Source organism: Neophocaena asiaeorientalis, unplaced genomic scaffold (assembly GCF_003031525.2).
Source record: "Neophocaena asiaeorientalis asiaeorientalis breed wild unplaced genomic scaffold, Neophocaena_asiaeorientalis_V1.1 scaffold21, whole genome shotgun sequence".
Taxonomy (NCBI): domain Eukaryota; kingdom Metazoa; phylum Chordata; class Mammalia; order Artiodactyla; family Phocoenidae; genus Neophocaena; species Neophocaena asiaeorientalis.
In genome coordinates, this window is record NW_020174053.1 from 2,242,591 (window position 1) to 2,266,140 (window position 23,550).

The 23,550-nt window shown below is 38.9% G+C and overlaps 1 protein-coding gene across 1 annotated transcript; it reads left to right on the plus strand.

The window, feature by feature from the left end:
• Positions 1–260: 260 nt before the first annotated feature.
• PTS (6-pyruvoyltetrahydropterin synthase) lies at positions 261–7,660 on the plus strand. The gene is made up of 6 exons (XM_024754217.1): positions 261–397; positions 1,825–1,904; positions 3,084–3,106; positions 3,487–3,543; positions 6,392–6,462; positions 6,652–7,660. The coding sequence occupies exons 1-6, from the start codon at positions 315–317 to the stop codon at positions 6,773–6,775; spliced, it is 438 nt and encodes a 145-aa protein (XP_024609985.1). The 5' UTR covers positions 261–314; the 3' UTR covers positions 6,776–7,660.
• Positions 7,661–23,550: the final 15,890 nt, after the last annotated feature.

The window sequence follows — 23,550 nt, forward strand, 5'->3', positions numbered from 1 at the left end:
TGAGAGGGACCTCATTGAGCAGACGTAAAAATGAAGTACACTAAGACCCCACCCACCTTATTAGACCGCTCTAAGGCGGACCCAGTTCTCTGAGCGCTTGCTCTCCCAAGAGATTGAGATAGCAAGAAACGCCTGTTACGGCCTCCAGGCCGGCAGAGGGAGCCCAGTCGCAGGGTGAAACAGAGAGCACTTCTGCCGGGCGCCGTCCGCACTGCGCAGCCGCGGAGGGAGGGGCCCCCCCCTCCCCCCACTTTCTCAGCCTGGCGGCGGGCCTAGGGCGTGAGGCGCTGGAGGGGACGCGGGCTTGCAAAACCATGAGCACGGCGGCTTCGGACCCTGGCCGGCGGGCGCGAGTGTCCCGCCTGGTCTCCTTCAGCGCGACCCATCGGCTCCACAGGTGGGGTGTGCCTGCAGTACCAGTGGTGGGGGCAGCACCTTCGAGCTCCGGAACTGGGTCCCGGGTGCGGGAGGGGCACGGGTGACCGCTGATGAGTGGGCGGGGGGCGCGGTGCACTCCTGCGGCCACCAGGCTTCGTTGATGACGTCAAACACCCGCGACCGGCGTCGACCAGCCTTCTGGGGATCGATGTGACGTTGAAAGGTGTTGAACTCGCTCAGGTTGCACAGTGCCAGGCATATCGTAAACACTCAGTACATGTTAGCTACCCATAGCTAATATAGTTACAGCAAGGCGAGTTTTGTCCACTTTATACCGAAGAGAAAATGAACCCAGATGTTCACTTTCCTGAGAGCAAGCAGCGCAGTTGGGATTTGAGCCCAGAGTATTCATACTGCTTCATCGCGCTGAAGAGTTGATTTTGAGCAGGGTTTTGCCACTCATTAGCAAGCTCCACTCTCTGAGCGTCTGTTTCCTCTTCTGCAAAATGAGGATAATAATTTCTACCTAACAGTATTCACCTATCCATTTATTCCCTGGACAGGTATTTGTTGTCAGGTCTTGTGCTAGGTAACAGGGATGCAGCAGTGATCAAGACCTGTCACAGTTTTCTATCTGCAGTGTACAAACTGGCCAATTTTGTGGAGAGTACAGTGAGATAATTTTGTGCAAAAGCTTTGTGAACTGTAGTACTCTAAACGTAAGAAGTAGATGAGCAGGAGAAAGGAAAGTAATAAAGAGAGTCTCAAAAAGAAAGGGGTTATTTAATAGGAAGCTCAAACATATGAGAGTGGTAAGGCCTCATTGAAGATGCACAGTTGATTGGACAGGTATATGTATAAAAATCCATTAAGAAAACGGATTTCTGCCTGCAACAACGGCCGAGTATTGTAATTTTAAAATTTAACCTGCTTTGAATACCCCTGAATGGATTGAAGTTATCGGTAGGCAATAGTTGAGGGATAATGAAGCAAGATTTTAAAGAGAAGATGTACTAGGTCATGTAACAATTTTTCAGGGGGAATGAGATTTTAAGCCACTTGAGGATAAGCGTCTTTTTCTTTTTTAATCACCATGTGCCCTTGCTTCATTTAGCCTGTGCCTAGTATGTAGTAGGTACTCAGTAAATGTTAAATTGAAAAATGGAAGGGCCTTGAGTAGATCAGTTGTTGAAGTCTTGCTGTGGAACAAGGATGTTGAATTTACTTAAGCTAATTTGTATGGTATAGTAGTCTAATTAGGGGGCATACACTGGTTCCTGGCATAAAATTGAATAATGAAATCAAATTGATTTATGACTCTCCGTTTGATGAGCTAAAGAATAGTAAGTTGTGAAGTTTTTCAAAGGCTAGAGCAAACAATAAGCGTAGGGAACAGAGAAGGTATCTGAACATGTATCATGTTGACTTTTTTTTTTTTTTGGTCAGCAAATCTCTGAGTAATGAGGAAAACTTGAAACTGTTTGGGAAATGCAACAACCCAAATGGCCATGGGCACAATTATAAAGGTGAGAGAAAAACTGGTGAAATTTTAGCCCTTTCGGTAATGATGAAAGAGTGTTCAGCATATACAGTCTAAATGAGTATAAGAAACCTTATGGACAGAACATGAATGCTTTGAGCCTTGAATGAGAAATTAAATGGAAGTTCAAAATGAAAAGATCTGTTGCCTTAGTTGGATGTATCTTAAGTTTTACTATGCAATTGTCTGCTGTTATAGATCAAAACAATGAATGGCTTAAATACTTTTTTCCTTGGCCTTAAGAGTACATGACATTCTTTTGGCACCATGTTTCCTTCTAATTAGGTATTGCTGAGGCCAATGTTAAAATTAGATTGTATTCATTGAGTAAATAATGAGTGACAAAGGGAGCATATTGGCTCAAGATATGCGGCATGGCAGGAAAATAGGTTGGGTCTAAAACTTTTGACAGTGGTGTTCCAAGAAAGTAATTAATTTATGTAAGGACAAGGGACTTGATTATTTGAGATACAGGTGATATCTCACAAAACAGCTATGTAAGCCATAGAGCATCACAGCATATGGTATGATGGAGTAAAAAGACCAGAAAAGATGTCAGAAGTTTGGGATTTCTGGTTTAGTTATTGCCTAACTTACTTGACCTATGATATCTCTCATTCTCAGTTTGCTCACTTATCACGTAATACCTAATGGTGTTTGTATGGAGCTGAAAAAAATATGTAAAAGTCATTAATTTGTAGAGCACTCTGATCATCAAGATTTTTCAGAAGTTTCATACAAGTACTTGTTAATTTACAGAGCATTACTATAAACTGTGTTTACATTCACATGAGAAAGGAATAAGAATTTTAGGCCCGGTAGTAGTTTTGCTTGCTCAGAAAGGTACTTGGACCAGCTCAGTGTGTAGCTCAATTTCTTCCTGTATATTTTCTTTTACAGGCAGTGATCAAGCAGCATCTTGATCTTACCTAGTAGAGATTACTTCCAAGTGCACCATAAACAGAATTTATAACCTTTTTGGCCTTGGCTAAGCACCTCTAAGTTCCTCTGCCTTGGTTGATAAAAAGATCTTAACTAAAAGATGTTCTGGGGGAAAATATAGCTTTGTGGGGTGAGATCTAATAATTTATGTTAGTAACTTGTGTTTGGATGTCACTCTGTTGAAAGTCATGTTTTTTTTGGTATTTTGTTTTCTTCCCCATAGTTGTGGTGACAGTACACGGAGAGGTACGTGCTGAAAATGTCTCTGTGGTTTGTGAATGTTGCTGGGCCCTCTTTCAGCCAACGTGATGGATTCTGTGTTGAAAAATTCTGTTCAAATCAGTATCGCTTCATTGTTGGTCTTTGTGTATGGTGAGCTGCTGCCATTTCAGGCCTTTCCTCTCCCAAAATGTCCTCTTTAATGTGCTGTATGTGGACAGATAGAAGAGCAGAACAGTGAAAAGGAAGCCTAGAGTGCTTGGGGTTTCCATGCTGAGATGGATCGTCTCGTGGATGAAGGCCAATGTGGGGACAACTTCTGCACATTGTACAGCCTTTAATAATTCACCAGAGGTTTAAATATGAAGAGCATGTTATAGTAATATTCACCTTTGTTTACTTTTTAGATTGATCCTGTTACAGGAATGGTCATGAATTTGACTGACCTCAAAGAGTGTATGGAGGTAACGGCATGTTGGATGCTTATTTGTGCTGTCTTCTGAATATAATATTTGATGGCCCCCTTTTCACTTCCCCAACCAAGTATCATCAGAGGTCCTATGACCTGGCAAGTGGAATTGGGTGAGGGAGTGGGGTAGTAGTTGGAGGAACTTCTCTCAATGTTCTCCTAAAGGTGTTTGGATGACTTAATGGAAATTAGTCATGGTTGTCGTACAATGATAGGAATAAATGTAGCGTGCTCATCTTGTATTTTTTGTTGGTGTATCCTGATTTTCTCTGTTTAGCAAATTCTGCCCTTCTTTCAAGACACAGCTTTCTTCTTGAAACTTTCTACTTCTTCTGTGAATTTTCCTTACACCTTTGATCACAGATTTTAGTACTACCCTGTTTTATTCACTTTAGCTTTATTATAAACTCACTGGGGCAGTTCATCATAGGGATAACAAAAAAGAGGTTGTTCGGTAAAAGACTTACTGATTATATCATTACAGAATCCTTGGATTGTAAGAGACCTCAGAGGTTATCTAAGCCAACTTCTTCATTCCATAGGTTGAGATTGAGAGATGCTGAACAGTTAACCAACTGACTTGCCCTAGGTCATGTAGTTAGTCCTTTACAAAGTTGAGATTAGATTTTCTTCCATTCACCTTAGTTTTTAAAATGCCTTCATTTCACCTGTTTACTTTGCTTCAGTTTTGCTCCTTATTTTGTTCTAAAATTTGACATTTGTTTCATAAAAATGCTGTTATTAATAATCATTACTTCTTTCACGTTACTTATCTCCCATATATTCAATAAGTATGCCTGCTTTGCGTCAGTCTTTGAGCTGAGTACTAGGAATCCAGTGACGAATGAGACACAGCTGTTAGCCACAGAGTGCTCACATGACTTTTTAAACTTTCTTATTTTTAAAAATTAATTAATTAATTTATGGCTGTGTTGGGTCTTCGTTGCTGCGTGCAGGCTTTCTCTAGTTGCGGCAAGCGGGTGCTACTCTTTGTTGTGGTGTGAGAGCTTCTCACTGCGGTGGCTTCTCTTTGTTGTGGAGCACGGGCTCTGGGCGTGTGGGCTTCAGTAGTTGTGGCATGCGGGCTTTAGAGCACAGGCTCAGTAGCTGTGGTGCATGGGCTTAGTTGCTCCGCGGCATGTGGGATCTTCCCGGACCAGGGCTCGAACCCGTGTCCCCTGCATTGACAGGCGGATTCTTAGCCACTGCGCCATCAGGGAAGCTCTCATGTGACTTTTTATAGCAGGTAAAGAATAGTAAGTGCTCAATAAGTGTTGCTTGAATAAATGGATAGGAGAATGAGTGAATGAACAAACAGTACTGTGCTCAAAGTACTGTAGGAAAGCTGTAAAGCCGGAGTGCTTGCATTTACTGGTGACATAAAAAGTATATATATACACACACACACACGCGCGCGCACACACACGGGCACGTGCATGTGCGCACACACAAATACAAGACGACAGCTTGAGAAATATAAAAGACACCCCAAGCAGGCATACAGTTAAATACTAAAGGAGAGGTTCTCTACACTTTTTCCCCGTATTTGCATACCTGAAGGATACCACACACCACACACTTTAGTACTTTTACATGAGTAAAAGTGGCTGATCATGGCATACAGAGTCAAATTAGAAGGAGCCTTGTAGAAGAGGCTTCAATGGAAAAGTTGAGATCTGAACTGGAATTTTCAATTAAAACAAAGATTAAACAAAGGTTTATTTTCTTGATATCCATATGGATATCATTTGAGTTATTTTAAAAGTTGTTTGGTTTAGGACTTAACTTTTTTTTATATGATTCTGATTTTGTTCAGAAAATGATTGCTATTGTTGTCATTAATGTACCTTTCTTGGAACCATACCATATGGAAACTTAGATTGTTTCACAAGTGCTTTTTTTATTGAAATAAAGTTGATGAGCAATATTATATAATTTACAGGTGTACAGTATAGTGATTGACAATTTTTAAAGGTTATAACTCCTTTCATAGTTATTATAAAATATTGGCTATATTCCCCATGTTGTACAATATATTCTTATAGCTTATTTTATACATAATAGTTTGTACCCCTTAATCCCCTACCCGTTTACTGCCCCTCCTCCCTTCCCCCTCCCCACTGGTAACACCTGGTTCTCTTCTTCTGAGAGTCTGTTTCTTTCTTGTTATATTCACTAATTTATTGTATTTTTTAGATTGCTTAGATGTTTTACGATAGCTAAAAGTAAAAATTTACAAAGAATAAGGCAATTACAATTCTTGCCATTGACAAAGAAAAACATTATGTTTAATATTCCTAATTCAAGTATTAGGAAGCAATAGTCTTTACATGTTTTTATTTTTTCTTCTAAGAGCCCAAGAGCATTCTTAAATTACACCTTACAGCAGAAATTTAGAACTCCTTACATAATTTTAGTCTCAATCTGCTTTATAAATGTAGTACTCATTGAATGTTTGTCCTAATTAAATTGTGGCATTGTGCTGAAGGTGAGACTGTTAGGGAGAAGTATTTCTAGTAACATTTTGGACAGAATTCAAGAAGTATTAAACTAAATTCTGAATCACAATGGCTTGTTATGAGAAAGCTCCAGTGAATTCTCTATTTTTTGGTTTCTTACCTCTTTGCATTCAGTAATGAGGATATCCAGTCATTGTGGAGAGCTAGGCCTTCCTTTATTTTACAACTTTAAACTTTCTGAGATTGTTTTATAAGACACCAAGTACTTGCGAGTATCGAGTTAGTGACTAAATGATAAGGTAAGGTTTAGAGGCAAAGGTAGGACACTTTGGAATATGAGTCATAAATGGAATTAGTGACGTTTTTCCTTTGTTTTGTCTATAGGAGGCAATTATAAAGCCCCTTGATCATAAGAATCTGGATCTGGATGTGCCGTATTTTGCAGATGTTGTAAGGTGAGTGACTATTTCACTTTATGTAAATAGTAAGAAAGAAGAATCGATTTTAGCATTTTACTTGATTATTGTGTGATTTCTAAAGTTTTAGTGTAATATCTTTTAAAACTAGAATTTCTATTCTCTGTAAGTATTAAACATGAAGTTTTGTTTATTTGTCTTTTGATCTTCTTTCCTTTTCTTCTACAGCACGACAGAAAATGTAGCTGTATATATCTGGGAAAACCTCCAGAAATTTCTTCCTGTAGGAGTTCTTTATAAAGTAAAAGTATATGAAACTGATAATAATATTGTAGTCTATAAAGGAGAATAACTCTTAGAAGTTAATACTATAGAATGATTTAATTTTTTTCCACATTTGAAGAAGATCTTTATCCCTTGGACAATTAAGAAGTCATCACATAATTGTTGCATCTCCATATTGAGTTCTGGAGCACTTGATTTATTAGAATCATTGTGAATAAGACCTGTTTTAGACTCAAATCTATTTTAAAATCAAATTTGTAATGTATTCTGAGTACCATTTGAAGAGTCTTTCATCTATAGATTAAAATCATTTCAGCAAAATGTTTGGTGTAGAATTATATGAAAGCAAAAGAAATCTGTTTTTGTTTTTCCATTATCTCATTTTTAGTATTCATTTTTTTTCTTGGTATAATATAAATGGCAAAAATGTTTATAAGACTTACAGTAGGTATAAAAAATAAAATACAGGTGATCACCAAGTCTAGAAACATAGACAACATTCTATTTCTTAGTAGATTGAGCTCCCTTGATCACTTCTAGAATATGCTAAAGGTGCAAGTTTATTCAGTGAAAATTAGTCACAAATCATCTGAGGCAATGCATTGTAAATAGATGTACAAGGACTGGTGGGAATGTTGCTTTAATGCACATTGTTCATTGCACATGTGCACAGCTTACTGAACTGTGAACTGCTAGTGAGGAATAGCACATTGAACATAATCATGGAAGATCAGTAAACTGCTTATGTATATTTGTCTGTGTTTCCAGACCTTGTGGCTACCTGAACAATTTAAACTCAGAAGGCTGAAGAATAATCACATGTATTAAACCCTGTTAAAATAATCAACATGAAAAGGATATATTACTCTGTAAAGGATCGCTTATATACAGTTTTTCCTAATTAATTCCATTTTGTTCTGATCACTAAATTTATCTGCTTAGTTGAACTATATTTTTCATCCCTGGTATCTTTTTCTGATGCCTAAATCCACAAGAACGTGTTTGCTTTCTTTGCAAAAAGAACTGTTCTCACTTGTGTTCTCATTTGTATTCTGAACTTCTTACATATAGGGTTTCATTTTTCTCTCCACATAGCAACTAGTACGCAATGGACTCTTAGAACGTTGCTGCCTGAAAATAGTAAAAGGACATGTGTGGTGATTACTATACTAAAAAAATTTTCAAAGGAGTACACTTTTATTTTGGAGAGTTATTAACTACAGGAATTTTATGGTAAATTTTGACAATAATACAATGCCCACTTGATTAAATTTAAATGTGTTTTAGTTATCAACACAATTTTTATGTTACTTATTCATGTATATTTTGTATTGATTACTTGAAAGGCAGGATAGCTCTAATTTGCTAAGGCACTTTATGTTTTAATTCCCACAGCTCCCATGCAAGGTATTATTCCCACTTTACAGATGAGAAAATTAAAATTGAACTGAGTTTAAGCTACTTGCCTAAGCTCACTCAGCAAATTAATAGCAAACTGAGTGTTTGATACTCAGTCTGACTCCCAAGCACACACTTTTTTTTTAAGGAATTCTAATAATTTACTTGGCTCTCGTCTAAAATTGTTAATAAATTCCCTTTGATACACCCCAGTAACACTTCCTATATCTCTTTTTCTCTCTTTTTCAATTTTCTGTAAACCCACATTACTCTGGAGCCTCTTATTTACAAACCACACTCCAGTACAGTTCCCCTTTTCTCAACTGGTTTGCATTTCCGTCCATGCCTCTTTGTCACTTATTTATTTATTTACTTTTTGGGCTGTATTGGGTCTTTGTTGCTGCGCGTGGTTTTCTCTAGTTGTGGCAAGTGGGGGCTACTCTTTGTTGTGGTGTGTGGGCTTCTCATTGTGGTGGCTTCTCTTGTTGAGGAGCACGGGCTCTAGGTGTGTGGGCTTCAGTAGTTGTGGCATGAGGGCTCTAGAGCGCAGGCTCAGCAGTTGTGACTCACGGACTTAGTTGCTCCGCAGCATGTGGGATCTTCCCCACCAGGGCTCTAATCAGTGTCCCCTGTATTGGCAGGCGGATTCCCAGTCACTGCGCCAACAGGGAAGTCCCTGTCACTTATTTTTAAATTACCCTACATCAATTAGCTTTTCTCTTCTTCCCACCTCTTCCTAATCTTGAACTGTGCATCTCAAGAGTCCATCAGTCCATCCTGGTAGAGTGACCTTTTCTCTGGAGGAAAAGATGGGGGGCTCATTTTTTCTCTTTCCCCAGAAGAACAGCTATCCTGAAGTTGAAATGTATATTCTTCTTCTTTTTTTTTTTTTTTAAATAGATCATTATTGGAGTATAATTGCTTCACAATACTGTGTTAGTTTCTGTTGCACAACAAAGCAAATCAGCCACATGCATACACATGTCGCCATATCCCCTCCCTCTTGAGCCTCCCTCCCAGCATCCTCCCTATCCCACCCCTCTAGGTCATCGCAAAGCACTGAGCCAATCTCCCTGTGCTATGCAGCTGCTTGCCACCAGCCAACTATTTTACATTCGGTAGTGTATATATGTCAATGCTACTCTCTCACTGTGCCTCAGCTTCTCCCTCCCACCCCATGTCCTCAAGTCCATTCTCTATGTCTACCTCTTTATTCCTGCCCTGCAACTAGGTTCATCAGTACCATTTCTTCTTTTTTTTTTTAGATTCCATATATAGGCGTTAGCAGATGGTAGGGGTGTGTCTCTTGCGGACGGAGGTTACTCGGTATGACAGATTCTAGGTCCATCCACCTCACTACAGATAACTCAATTTTGTTTCTTTTTATGGCTGAGTAATATTCCATTGTATATATGTGCCACATCTTCTTTATCCATTCATCTCTCAATGGACATTTAGATTGGTTTCATGACCTGGCTATTGTAAATAGTGCTGCAGTGAACATTGTGGTACATGTGTCTTTTTCAATTATGGTTTTCTCAGGGTATATGCCCAGTAGTGGGATTGCTGGGTCATATGGTAGTTCTGTTTTTAGTTTTTTAAGGAACCTCTGTACTGTTTTCCATAGTAGTTGTATCTGCAACTCATTGTAGTTTTGATTTGCATCTCTCTAATAATTAGTGATGTTGAGCATCTTTTCACGTGCCTCTTGGCCATCTGCATGTCTTCCTTGGTGAAATGTCTATTTAGGTCTTCCACCCATTTTTTTTTCTTTTTTAGGATTTAAAAAATATTTTATATAATGTTTTTATATACGTCTAGTTAATGTATAAACACAGCCTGAATAAGTACTTTACATTAAATTTAACATTTTCTTTAAATAGACAAAATTTTATATAATACAAAGCCATAAACCTTTTTAAAAAGCATTCAGGTATACAGAATTGTATTATGCATAATCCTTGGTTTATGACACACTCTTGCCACTGATCCATTCAGAACCTCTTTTCAGTCTGTTAGCTGGTTATATTTAATAAGGTAATAAGCATCTATAAAGCCACAACCCAGTACAAAAACTGAGATCTTGACAACTGACATCTAGTCATATGTACTCCGTCCATCCTCCTTTTCCCTCAGCTAGAAGTAACCATCATCCAAAATCTGGGTTCATTATTCCTTTGATTTGCATATATGTATGTATATGTATACATGTATACAATTTATAGGGAATATATATACACATACATATATATTCCTTAAAACTATATATCTTTATATAACATATTTTTTAACTTTTTCACTTTGTAAATAGAACATTGTACCCTGTAATGTTCTAGACTTAATTACTTAAATATTTTATTTGATATTAATATTATTATTATTATTATTATTATTATTATTATTATTTGGGCCACACGGCGCAGCATGTGGGATCTTAGTTCCCCAACCAGGGATTGAACCCATGCCCCTGCAGTGGAAGTGTGGAGTCTTAACCATTGGACTGCCAGGGAAGTCCCTATTTGATATTATTAAGCTATGGTTCATTCTTATTGTTGAGTGTAGCTTCCACCCATTTTTTAATTGGATTGTTTGATTTTTTGATATTGAGCTCCATGAGCTGTTTGTACATTTTGGAGACTAATTCTTTGTCTCTTGTTTCATTTGCAGATATTTTCTCCCATTCTGAGGGTTGTCTTTTTGTCTTGTTTATGGTTTCCTTTGCTGTGCAAAAGCTTTTAAGTTCAATGAAGTCCCATTTGTTTATTTTTTTGTTTTTATTTCCGTTACTCCAGGAGGTGGGTCAAAAAAGATCTTGCTGTGGTTTATGTCAGAGTGTTTTTCCTATGTTTTCCTCTTAAGAGTTTTATAGCGTCTGGCCTTACATTTAAGTCTTTAATCCATTTGAAGTTTATTTTTGCATATGGTGTTAGGGAGTGTTCTAATGTCATTCTCTTACACGTAGCTGTCCAGTTTTCCCAGCACCACTTATTTGAAGAGGCTGTCTTTTCTCCCTTGTATGTTCTTGCCTCCTTTGTCGTAAATTAGGTGCCCATATGTGCGTGGGTTTAGCTCTGGGCATTCTGTCCTGTACCATTGATCTATATTTCTATTTTTGTGCCAGTACCATACTGTCTTGATTACTGTGGCCTTGTGGTATAGTTTGAAGTTGGGGAGCCTGATTCCTCCAACTCCATTTTTCTTTCCTAATATTGCTTTGGCTATTCAGGGTCTTTTGTGTTTCCATACGAATCGTAAAATTTTTTGTGCTAATTCAATGAAAAATGCCATTGGTAGTTTGATAGGGATTGCATTGAATCTGTAGATTGCTTTGGGTAGTATAGTCATTTTCACAATACTGATTCTTCCAGTTCAAGAGCATGGTATATTTCTCCATCTGTTTATGTGATCTTTGATTTCTTTCATCAGTGTTTTATAGTTTTCTGAGTACAAGTCTTTCACCTCCTTAGGCAGGTTTATTCCTAGGTATTTTATTCTTTTTGTTGCAGTGGTAAATAGGAGTGTTTCCTTAATTTCTCTTTCTGATTTTTCATTGTTGGTGTGTAGGAATGCCAGAGATTTCTGTGCATTAATTTTGTACCCTGCAACCTTACCATATTTATTGATTAGTTCTAGTAGTTTTCTGGTGGCATTTTTAGGATTTTCTACGTATAGTATCTTGTTATCAGCAAACAGTGACAGTTTTACTTCTTCTTTTCCAATTTGTATTCCTTTTATTTCTTTTTCTTCTCTGATTGCTGTGGCTAGGACTTCCAAAACTATGTTGAATAAGAGTGGCGAGAGTGGACATCCTTGTCTTGTTGCTGATCTTAGTGGAAATGCTTTCAGTTTTTCACCATTGAGTATGATGCCTGCTGTGGGTTTGTCATATATGGCTTTTATTATGTTGAGGTAGGTTCCCTCTATGCCCATTTCCTGGAGAGTTTTTATCATAAATGGGTGTTGAATTTGTCAAAAGCTTTTTCTGCATCTATTTAGATGATCACATGGTTTTTATTCCTTAATTTGTTAATGTGGTGTATCACATTGATTGATTTGCGTATATTGAAGAATCCTTGCATCCCTGGGATAAATCCCACTTGATCATGGTGTATGATCCTTTTAATGTGCTGTTGGATTCTGTTTGCTAGTATTTTGTTTAGGATTTTTGTATCTATGTTCATCAGTGATGTTGGTCTGTAATTTTCTTTTTTTGTGATATCTTTTTCTGGTTTTGGTATCAGGGTGATGATGGCTTCATAGAATGAATTTGGGAGCGTTTTTCCCTCTGCAATGTTTTGGAAGAGTTTGAAAAGGATCAGTGTTAACTCTTCTCTAAATATTTGACAGAATTCACCTGTGAAGCCATCTGGTCCTGGACTTTTGTTTGTTGGAGGGTATTAATTACGGTTTCATTTTCATTACTTGTGATAGGTCTGTTTATATTTTCTAATTCTTCCTGGTTCAGTCTTGGATAATTGTACCTTTCTAAGAATTTGTCCATTTTTTTGTGGTTGTCCATTTTATGGGCATATAGTTGTTTGTAGTAGTCTCTTATAATCCTTTGTATTTCTGTGGTGTCAGTTGTGATTTCTACTTTTTAAAATTATTATTAGTTTATTTATTTTTGGCTGCATTGGGTCTTCTTTGCTGTGCGTAGGCTTTCTCTAGTTGCGGAGAGCGGGGGCTACTCTTTGTTGTGGTGCGCGGGCTCCTCATTGTGGTGACTTCTCTTTGTGGAGCATGGGCTCTAGGCTTGTGGGCATCAGTAGTTGTGGCATGCGGCCTCAGTAGTTGTGGCTTGTGGGCTCAGTAGTTGTGGCTCACAGGCTCTAGAGCACAGGCTCAGTAGTTGTAGCGCGTGGGCTTAGTTGGTCCACAGCACGTGGGATCTTCCCAGACCAGGGCTCGAGCCCGTGTCCTCTGCATTGGCAGGCGGATTCTTAAGCGCTGCGCCACCAGGGAAGTCCCGATTTCTCCTTCTTCATTTCTAATTTTATTGATTTGTGTCCTCTCCCTTTTTTTCTTGATGAGTCTTGCTAAGGGTTTATCAATTTTGTTTATCTTCTCAAAGAAACAGCTTGTAGTTTTATTGATCTTTGCTATTGTTTTCTTCATTTCTATTTCATTTATTTCTTCTCTGTTCTTTTTGATTTCTTTCCTTCTCCTGACTTCGGGTTTTCTTTGTTCTTCTTTCTGTAATTGTTTCAAGTGTAGGGTTATATGGTTTATTTTTCCTGTTTCTTGAAGTGAGATTGTATTGCTATAAACTTCCCTCTTAAAACTGCTTTTGCTGCATCCCATAGGTTTTGGCTTGTTGTGTTTTCATTGTCATTTGTTTCTATGCAGTTTTTGATTTCATCTTTGATTTCTTCAGTGATCTCTTGGTTATTTAGTAGCGCACTGTTTAGCCTCCATGTATTTGTGTTTTTTACAGTTTTTTTCCTGTAATTGATTTCCGGTCTCATAGCATTGTGGTCAGAAAAGATGCTTGATACGATTTCAATTTTCTTAAATTTTCTGAGGCTTGATTTGTGACCCAAGATGTGATCTATCCTGGAGAATGTTCCATGTGCACTTCAGAAGAAAGTGTATTCTGCCACTTTTGGGTGGAATGTTATATAAATATCAATTAAATCTATCTGGTCTGTTGTGTCATTTAAAGCTTGTGTTTCCTTATTTATTTTCTGTTTGGATGATCTGTCCATTGGTGTAAGTGAGGTGTTAAAGTCCCTTCTATTATTGTGTTACTGTTGATTTCTCCTTTCATGGTTGTAGCATTTGCCTTATGTATTGAGGTGCTTCTATGTTAGGTGCATAAACATTTTTAATTGTTATATCTTCTTCTTAGATTGATCCTTTGATCATTATGTTGTATCCCTCCTTATCTCTTGTCACAGTCTTTAAAATAAAAAGTCTATTTTATCTGATACGAGTATTGCTGCTCCAGCTTTCTTTTGATTTCCATTTGTATGGAATATCTTTTTCCATCCCTTCACTTTCAGTCTGTATGTGTCCCTGGGTCTGAAGTGGGTCTCTTGTAGACAGCATATATATGGGTCTTGTTTTTGTATCTGTTCAGCCAGTCTATGTCTTTTGGTTGGGACATTTAATCCATTTACATTCAAGGTTATTATCTATATGTATGTTCTTATTACCATTTTCTTAATTGTTCTGGGTTTGTTTTTGTGGGTCTTTTTCTCCTCTGTGTTTCCTGCCTTGAGCAGTTTCTGTAGCATTTGTTGTAAAGCTGGTTTGGTGGTGCTGAATTCTCTTAGCTTTTGCTTGTCTGAAAAGCTTTTGACTTCTCCATCAAATATGAATGAGATCCTTGCTGAATAGAGTAATCTTGGTTGTAGGTTTTCTCTTTTATCACTTTAAGTATATCCTACCACTCCCTTCTGGGCTGCAGAGTTTCTGCTGAAAAATCAGCTGATAACCTTATGGGGATTCCTTTGTATGTTATTTTTTGTTTTTCCCTTGCTGCTTTTAATATTTTTTCTTTGAATTTAATTTTTGTTAGTTTGATTATATGTCTTGGTGTATTTTTCCTAGGGTTTATCCTGTATGGGACTCTCTGAGCTTCCTGAACTTGGGTGACTATTTCCTTCCCCATGTTAGGGACGTTTTTGACTATAATCTCTTCAAATATTTTCTCAGACCCTTTCTTTTTCTCTTCTTCTTCTGTGACCCCTATAATTCGAACGTTGGTGCATTTAGTGTTGTCCCAGAGGTCTCTGAGATTGTCTTCAATTCTTTTTATTCTTTTTCCTTTATTCTGCTCCTGAGCAGTTATTTCCACCATTTTGTCTTCCAACTCACTTATTCCTTCTTCTGCCTCAGTTATTCTGTTACTGATTCCTTCTAGTGTATTTTTCATTTTAGTTATTGTGCTGTTCATCTCTGTTTGTTCTTTAGTTCTTCTAGATCTTTGTTAAACATTTCTTGAATTTTCTCAATCCGTGTCTCCATTCTATTTCCAAGACTCTGGATCATCTTTACTATCATTACTCTGAATTCTTTTTTCAGGTAGACTGCCTATTTCCTCTTCATTTATTTGGTCTTGTAGGTTTTTACCTTGTTCCTTCATCTGTGACATATTTTTATGCTGTCTCATTTTTTTTTTTTTTTTTATGAGTGGGACTGTGTTCCTGTCTTACTGGTTGTTTGGTCCGAGGCTTCCAACACTGGAGTTTGTAGGCTATTGAGTAGAGCTGGGTCTTGGTGCTGAGATGAGGAACTCCGTGAGACCTCAGTCTGATGAATATTCCCTGGGGTCTGAGGTTCTCTGTTAATCCAGTGGTTTGGACTCGGAGCTCCCGCTGCAGGAGCTTCGGCCCGACACGTGGCTCGTGAACCAAGATCCTGCAAGCAGCATGGGGCAGCAGGAAAAAAAAAAAAAAGCTAACAATAACATAGGAAACTAACAGACACGTTAGAAAGAATATAAAAATAAAAATATAGATGAATCAGCAACTAGAAGGTACAACAGTACCACAATAGTAAAAGAAAAGGAGGAGGGAAGAAAAGGGACGGGGGAAGGACTTGGCTGTGGAGGGCAGGGCCTAAGCAAGAGTGAGGTTTGGGTGGTGGGTGGGGCCTATGCTTAGGACCCACAGGGCTGGAAAAGGCTGTGGGGGTGGGGCTTAGGCTTAATAGAACAGAAGGGGCCCAGGCATGCCCCAAACCCCTGGTGTCAGGGAATGGGGGACCTCACCTGGGAGCCCAGCAGGCTTCCTGGGCTCAAGTGGGCACGGCAAACGCCCTCCTCTCCTCTCCTGCTCTTCCAGTCTAGGAGGACCCCTCCCGCCTGCCTCTCTTTTTCTCCCCTAGGCTTCTTTCCTATGCCCCCAAGGACCCACATGACCTGGAGCAGGCTTTGCAGGGCAGGGGATTGGCCTGGGAGCTCAGCAGGACCCCTCCCGCCTTCCTCTCCTGGTCTCCCCGGCCTCCCTCCTATGACCTCAAGGACCCACGTGGCATGAAGGGGTCAAGCACAGGCTCTTAAAAAAAGGATAGTATATACATTTCAAGATTTTTAAATACCACATTATGCAGATCTGATATCATATTAGAAAAACATCATTTTTTTTATAGTAACAGGGACACTCCAGGTGTTTGCTGTTCATGAGTTGCTTCAAGAGAACATTTTTTTTCCTACTTGCTCTCCTTAGGAAAGTGAGAATTCTATCTGTGTACCTACTGTCTGTCTGTCTGTCTATTTAGTTAATGAGTGAGTGAGTAGATGAGTGAAGGACCAAAGATAGGATATAGGTGATTTCTTCTAAGTCTCCCTAGAACCTGCTATCAGAGACTTTAGTAAGCTTTATTTTATTATTGCTTTACCTTTTGGTTTTTTCACTACCCCGATACCTTGTGGGCAAAATTATTCTAAGCAGGGTATCTGGTAAATAGTACTCAATAATTTTCACTGATTAAATAAATGAATGGCATATTGGTAGAAACTGCTAAAATTTTACAGTGTCTTATACATAGTGGACATTTGGGAAATATTTTTAGAATTGAATAACATGAAAAATTTGAGGCTTGAGTTCTAGTCCAAGTGCCATTACTGCTCAGTTGTGTCACTTTCATCTCAGAGCCTTAGTTTTCCAAAATGAATGTTGGACAGATGTTTTCTGAAGTTGCTTCTGCCTGTTTTTAGATTTTGTATCTCGATGATTTTAAATACCAAATGAGTAAATATTAATTTAGAGAAGGGAAAAAATTGTAATGGGGTTGTAAGGTTTGGAAAAGCTTAGTGTGGACAAGATTAGTCCTGAATGGTGCTTAAAGTGATGGGACAGAGAGGGTGTTGGTTTAGAATTCAGGAGAAAAGGGGAGAAAATACTGAAAGGGTAAAATTTCGTAAGTGAGGTTACCATGGTGGGAGTGTACAAAGTATATTTGGGATATAATGAGTAGATTAATCTTAATAGAATGGTGATGCTGTGTGAGAGAGCCATGGGAAATTAGCTTGGAAATACAGGATGCAGACAGCCTAGAGAGCCTTAAATATTTGTTTGATTTTTATTCTTTAAGGGTGTTGATGAAAATAATCAATAAACAGTCTATAATAGGAATAGGAAAGAGGTTTATTTGAGCCAAACTGAGGACTATAGTCCAGAAGACAGTCTCTCAGATAACTCTGAGGAACTGCTCAAAGCACAGTTTTGTGTCTTGTCAGAACGAAGAATGTCAAACAAGTCGGGGATACATTCCTTCAACGTTTGAAAAAAACCAGATCAGCATGTACATAACGAGTCAGTATGGCCTTGGCACCTGAGAAGGGAGTCTTATTGAAGGAGTACCAGCATTGGCGTCCCAGGAAGGGAGGCATTTAATCTTTATTTTTAATGTGGCTGTTCTTTACACTTCTGGTCACCGTGCCCTTTTCCTTTAATAATTAAAGCAGATGTACAGTGCAGGTTTGGTAAGCCACAAACAGTCTATTTTAGTTAGCAATAACATTTGAATTAACTCATGTATAAGCCAGAATGACTTCCCCATACCTCAGTATGTGAATTTTTTTTTTTTTTTTTTACCCAGGGGTAAGGAGCTGTTGAAGTTTTATTTGCTTGCTTTTTAAGGAAGATAGCCAGCTGCACAAAGGGAAGCAAAGAAACTAGTTGTGAAGTCATTACAGGAATCTAGACAGGAGGTGACGGTGTCATGCGTGTGGTGGCGGCAGTGAAGATAGAGTGATGGGAAGGGAAATGGAGCTAATGTCGTGCGGCCCTTGCTGTGGTGTCAGGCATTTTGCTAATACTTTTTATGTTACATCACTTTATCCTTATAACCACTCTGCGGGGTGAGCATACTACTTACCTACTGCTGCATGACACATTATTCCAAACATAGGGGCTTAAAACAGCATTTATTAAACATTTATTACATGGATGTTTACATTTATTACATATATTAAACATTTATTACTTCACATTTTTAATGTGCCAGAAATCTGGATGTGGCGTAGCTAGGACCTCTGGCTTAGAGTCGCTCACAAGGCCGCAGGCATCTCAAGGCTTGAGTGGGAAAGATGAGCCTCCTTGCTCACTCGTGTGGTTGATAGCAGGATTCAGTTCCTCACTGGTTGTTGGACTTAGGCCTTCATTCCTGCCTTCCTTTCTTGCCATGTAGGCCTTTTCATAGAGCAGCTTGCTTCATCAGAGTGAGCAAAGGAGAGTGCCAGTGAGAGTGAGAGGAGGGGGGCGAGGAGGGAGGGAGAAAAGTGGGGTGTGTGTGAGTGAGAACATGAGCGTTAGCAGGATGGAAGCCACAGTCTGGTAACCTATTCACTTTTCTGTTTGTTGTTCCTTAGAAGCAAGTCACCAGATCCGTCCCACACTCAAGGGGAGGGGATTAAACATATTCTAGTGTGTAAAGTGATATGGAGAATAGCAGGAGATGAGGCTGGAGAGGTAGGCAGCGAGTGTGTAGCATGCCCTTTTTGACCCCAGGGGAGTAAAGCACATCTCATTTTGCAAGAGTGAAAAAGATCTATGATAAGTGTCCGTTTTGTTTTTTAAACTGCAAACTTTTACATTCCTCCTGGAAATGGAATTCTCTTAAAGACGGGAAACAGATTGTGCTCATTTTGCTTTTGTTATGTCTGGGATATTTCTAGCCTCCCTTGCACAAAGAAAAATCATTGTTAGTTTCACGCAATTTAACTTTATAACAAGATTCTGTTGCAAGACAGACATTTTGGAAAATGCCCCAGATAAACGCTATCTCTGCATAGCTACTGAGAGAACTGCTATCACCATAAAAGAAAAGTAGGGGAAAGTGATTCTTGTACTGGAAGATTTTCAAAGCAGCAGTTATGCTTTCATCAGTTAGTTTGCTTCCTTCAAAATCCACCCACCCACTCCTACCAGTATTCTGTCACCATCTAGACAGAAGTATTAATCATTAAAAAAGAGAATTAGAATTCCTTTCCCTTTTCTTTCCTGGTTGTTGGCTAAAGAAGTGACATCTCAGGCATGTATTCTTAAAGATGCCCAAGAAACAAGTCATCGGTACTTAAGCCCAAGTTCACCCTCATACAACTAGTTTACTAGTCAATGAAAATTCCCAATTTAGTATGATAAGAAGTATGAACTAAGTTTAAAAACCCTTTTTTACTTTTCACAAATATCTTAATAAATGTGAGTGCTATGGCTGGGGACAACCTGAAGAAAAAGAACTAGTGTTGGCCTTTACCTTTTAAAGTTTTTATTTGCACAGATAGAACTGCATATGGGTGGTTGGGCGTCTTGTGGACATCTCAAACTTAACACTTCCAAAACTGAATTTCTGATTTCTCCTTCAGAATCTTCTTTTACTAGTTCCCTAAAAATACTCATGGGAATGAGTATGGACCACCATCCATTCATTTTTTTCAAGCCAGAAATCTGGGAGTTGTCCTTGATTCCCACTCCCCCTTTTCACCTCTTACCTCCAATCTATCAGAAAGTTCTACCTCTAAACAGACAATGATTTTTGCCTCTCTCTCTCCATTTCCAATGTCACCACCGCAGTCCAGATTGCCACCATTTGTTTGCCTGGATTACTGACATGGCCTCTTAACTGGTGTCCTGCTCCACTTTGGTTCTCTTCCACACTGTCATCCCCCTCATCCCCGATCCTTGAAAGCTTCCTCTTGTTTTTAAAATACAATCCAAACTCCTGACGTTGGCCTGCCAAGCCCCTTATGATCCAGTCACTGCCTACTTCCCCAGCCTTAAAATGATCACTGTGTTTTGGTCGTATTGGCCTTTGCGCATCCTAATGAACACTCACTTCATTCGTGCCTCAGGATCTTTTCTTTTTTGTAAGCGAGAGAAAAACTTATTAATTGCAGCAAGTAGGGAGAACACCGGGGATCTTTCCCAAAGCAGTGTCTCTCAGGATCTTTGTGTTTACTTCCCTTCTGCCTAGAATGCTGCCCCAACCCTTGCCCCTGGCCCATTCCTCATTCCTTTCATAAAACCTAATCGTTCTTCAGATCCCACCCTAAATATCACCCTCTTGAAGGCTTCCTTGATCACCCTGTATAGGTAGAAACCCTCTGTTATTTTCTATTGTAATACCTATACAGTGCCCTTTCTTGTAGTTTTAAAATTACATATATGTTTCCTTTTGTCTTATTTATTTGCTTGTTAGTTTATTGTCTGTACTCACCTCGAGGATGTCAACTTCATGAGGGCCAGAGCCCTGTCTTATTCATTGTTTCCCCAGGACCTAGCCTAGTGCCTCCTACAGAGCAGGTGCTGAATAATTATTGCATGTATGAAAGTGCCCGAAAGTAAAGAACTGGTTGAAACTGGTTTGGTAAAAATTTTGAGATTTAACACCAAAACGTCTTTTTTTAATTGAAGTGTAGTTGATTTACAACGTTTAACACCAGACTTTAAAGTATACTTCAGATAGGTGTTATTTTTTACATGCTTCAGCTTAGAGAACAACCACTGCAATATGAAATAAAATCCCATCTTCCTCCAAACTTGTTTGTCTGGCTAACTTTATCTTCGTGGGGATTTTCCATTTCCATTTGTGGGTAAAATTTGTCTTAGTCCTCAACTACTAATTTAAGCACAGATAAGCTAGAATTCTGAATCACGGGTCTTTTAGCAAATTGCTGTCCTTATGACCACACCATCATTTGTTAGCAGCGCTCACTCAGGGGCTCCCTTTATGGCAGGACAGACAGTGAAGATTGGTGGGTAGTCCCTGTCCCAGCTTGTGGAGAGTGGATTTACCCCAGGCAGAGAGGCCTCAGCTGGTCTTGCAAAGAATGCCTTTTATCGTTCCATCTGTTTAGCCCCTAGGAGCAGGGTTCCTTGTAGAGTGTAGATCTAACAGATCACTGAGGCAATATGTGTTTTTCAGCAAACTAGGGCTCAATTTGTTGCCATAATAACTTTCAGTAATTCCCAAAGAACTAGGGGGAACGTCAAGATTCCTTTCTTGAAGGAGAAAACTGTTTAGAAAAGAAAAAATTCAGCCTAACCAGGTGTGGGGTGTGACATCTTCCACCTTCATTTGAAGTTGTGTTGATGTATGTGTAGTTAACTAACAGGTTTTTGGCGTTTATTGGCTTGTTGTAAATTAGCATTATGTCAGTCAGAATGTGTCCAGTATCTCAGTCATCAGGCCCTTTAAGGTAGGAGTCAGCTCCAGTTTACTAAAAGGAATCTGGGGTTTCAGTAGATTGAGAGCTGGGATTTGAACCTAGGTTTGTGTGGCTTAAAAAAAAAAAGAAAAAAGAAAAAAAACCCGACTCAACAATTATAATAACTATTTCAAAAAATATCCCAAGCTCTTTAAATATGCTTTGTCTACACATTTTATTTTCGCCAGTCTTTTTGAGTTTGTTGGACTCAAGCATCTGAGTCTGAAGTTATTTTTACGTATAGGTTATATATGTATGCATCGATAAATATGCAGATATTTTTGCATATGTTACATTATTTCCTGGTTATATTAGGTATATACATTTAACTTTATCTATATATGGATATAACTTACATAAAAGCAGGGTGGGATGGTACATATGTCCTGGTTTCACTGCTGTGCCACATTCAGAGAAATACAGTCCAGCAATCAGAATTAAAATAATTCTGATATTCACTTGTATCTCTTGAACGACATTGCCAGAACTGGTTTGTCACCAAGAGTAGTGCTTGGGAAACCCCTCGCCTCTCCTTTCAGTCCACAGAGGCTCCAAAGCTTCTTTCTATCTCAGCCCACGCAATACTCAACCCAAACTTTGCCTTTGCTTCCTCTTCTCCCACCCTCTCCCTTGTCCCAGCTCTCTATTATGTAGAATAATTTAACCCCTTTACTCATTATTTAGATTCTTTACGAGAGAGCCTAGGAGCTGACCCAGAAGCCAGAAGACATTCTACTTAGAATCCTGAGGGGTGGAGGTGAAGGTGGGGCTGGAGGGAGAAAGACGGTGAAAAGTCAGACATTAGCCGTTTCTTACAACAGTTACAAATGAGAAATTTTAGTCCTTGTTAGGGCACCATTTTATTTGTATATATTTATATTGTTATTTATATTATATATATATAGTATCGAAATGCTTGGCTTACTTGTACATCAGTGTATTGTTCGTGGTGCCTTTTTAAGGCATTAAGTAATTATATAGTGTTTAACTTTGTGCCAGGTGCTGTTCCGGGTGCTTTATATATATTAACTGATTTAATTTCTACAACAGCCAATAGGTAGCTACTATTTTTCTCCCTATTTTACAGATGAAGAAACCAAGGTACACAGAAGTTAAGTAACTTATACGAGGTCTTATACCTTATAAGGTAACTTATAAGGGGTAAAATAAAATGAAATTGAACCCTGCAGTCTGGCTTCAGAATTTATCCTTTAAGACAATTGCCAAAACTACCTCTCATGAAATAATAAAGTTTACTGAAAGTTTTCAACACTTACTTTAAAAAATAACTTGGGGGTTGATAGACAATAAGATACTGTCTACATTTTCTCCCTGTTCTGAGTCTTTTTCTTGCTCTGAATGGTCGGTATTGTAGTTGGACTACACTACCAGGTATTGTGTTGACCAGGTCTGGAACCTTTCTGGTGTGTGAAAAATCTTTGAGGTAACAGGATTTGGAAGACATTAATTTTCTTTCCTACTTTCTCAGAAAGAATTATCACTTCCCTTACAATGGGTAGGCAGTTGCTGTTTGACACAGAATAGGAACGCATTGAATTTACAAAACACGAAGCTGCAAACAAGAAAACCCACAAGTGGAAGAACAAGATTGGGCAAGGGAGTATGGGAGCGATAAATAGTCTGTCTCTTGTCTGTGCATGAGGTGCATGCAGCCTGTGGGCTTCCTTGCCATTGCTTGTGTGCCTTTTTTTTTTTGTTTTGGTCTATCACTTCCCATTAGTCAAGATCAGGATTAGCTGTCCCTGAGACTGTGAAGGTACATACTTCTTTAGCCCTTTACTCTTCTTCTGCTACTCACTGCGCTTGCCACTTACTGGATTCACTTAAGGAGTGACCAAGGATGGCAAATACTTGGAGCCTGTTCTGCTTCAACTCCTGCCTCCTGAGCCCAAAGAAGATATCACTAATTGAATATGAAGTATTTTTGAACCTGTATTTTGCTTCGGAATCCTTCTCAACAGTGCCCTTAGGGTGTCCTGGTTAAAGTGCAGGCTCTAAAGTGGTACAGACCACTCTTCAAAACCCACTAGCTTCACTGTGTAGTCACTGATTGACTTTGGGCAAATTATGTCTCTCTCTCTGCCTGAGTGTCGTCCTCTGTAAAATGGCTATATCTCATAGGGTTGTTGTGAGGATTAAGTGAGATGACGCATATAAAGTGCTGAGTATAGCGCCTGGCAGATACCTGTAGTGGCTACCAAGTGACATCACAGAAAATTGCGGAGTCAGGAATGCCAAGAATTGGTCCCTCCACTGAAGCAGCCATTAAA

What these genes read in the sequence shown, in the direction of transcription:
- PTS (XM_024754217.1), top strand. Translation starts at nt 315, where the DNA reads ATGAGCACGGCGGCTTCGGACCCTGGCCGGCGGGCGCGAGTGTCCCGC. An exon ending in CCATGGGCACAATTATAAAG is followed by an intron (nt 1,905 to 3,083) that starts GTGAGAGAAAAA and finishes TCTTCCCCATAG; the next exon opens with TTGTGGTGACAGTACACGGA. An exon ending in ACCTCAAAGAGTGTATGGAG is followed by an intron (nt 3,544 to 6,391) that starts GTAACGGCATGT and finishes TTTTGTCTATAG; the next exon opens with GAGGCAATTATAAAGCCCCT.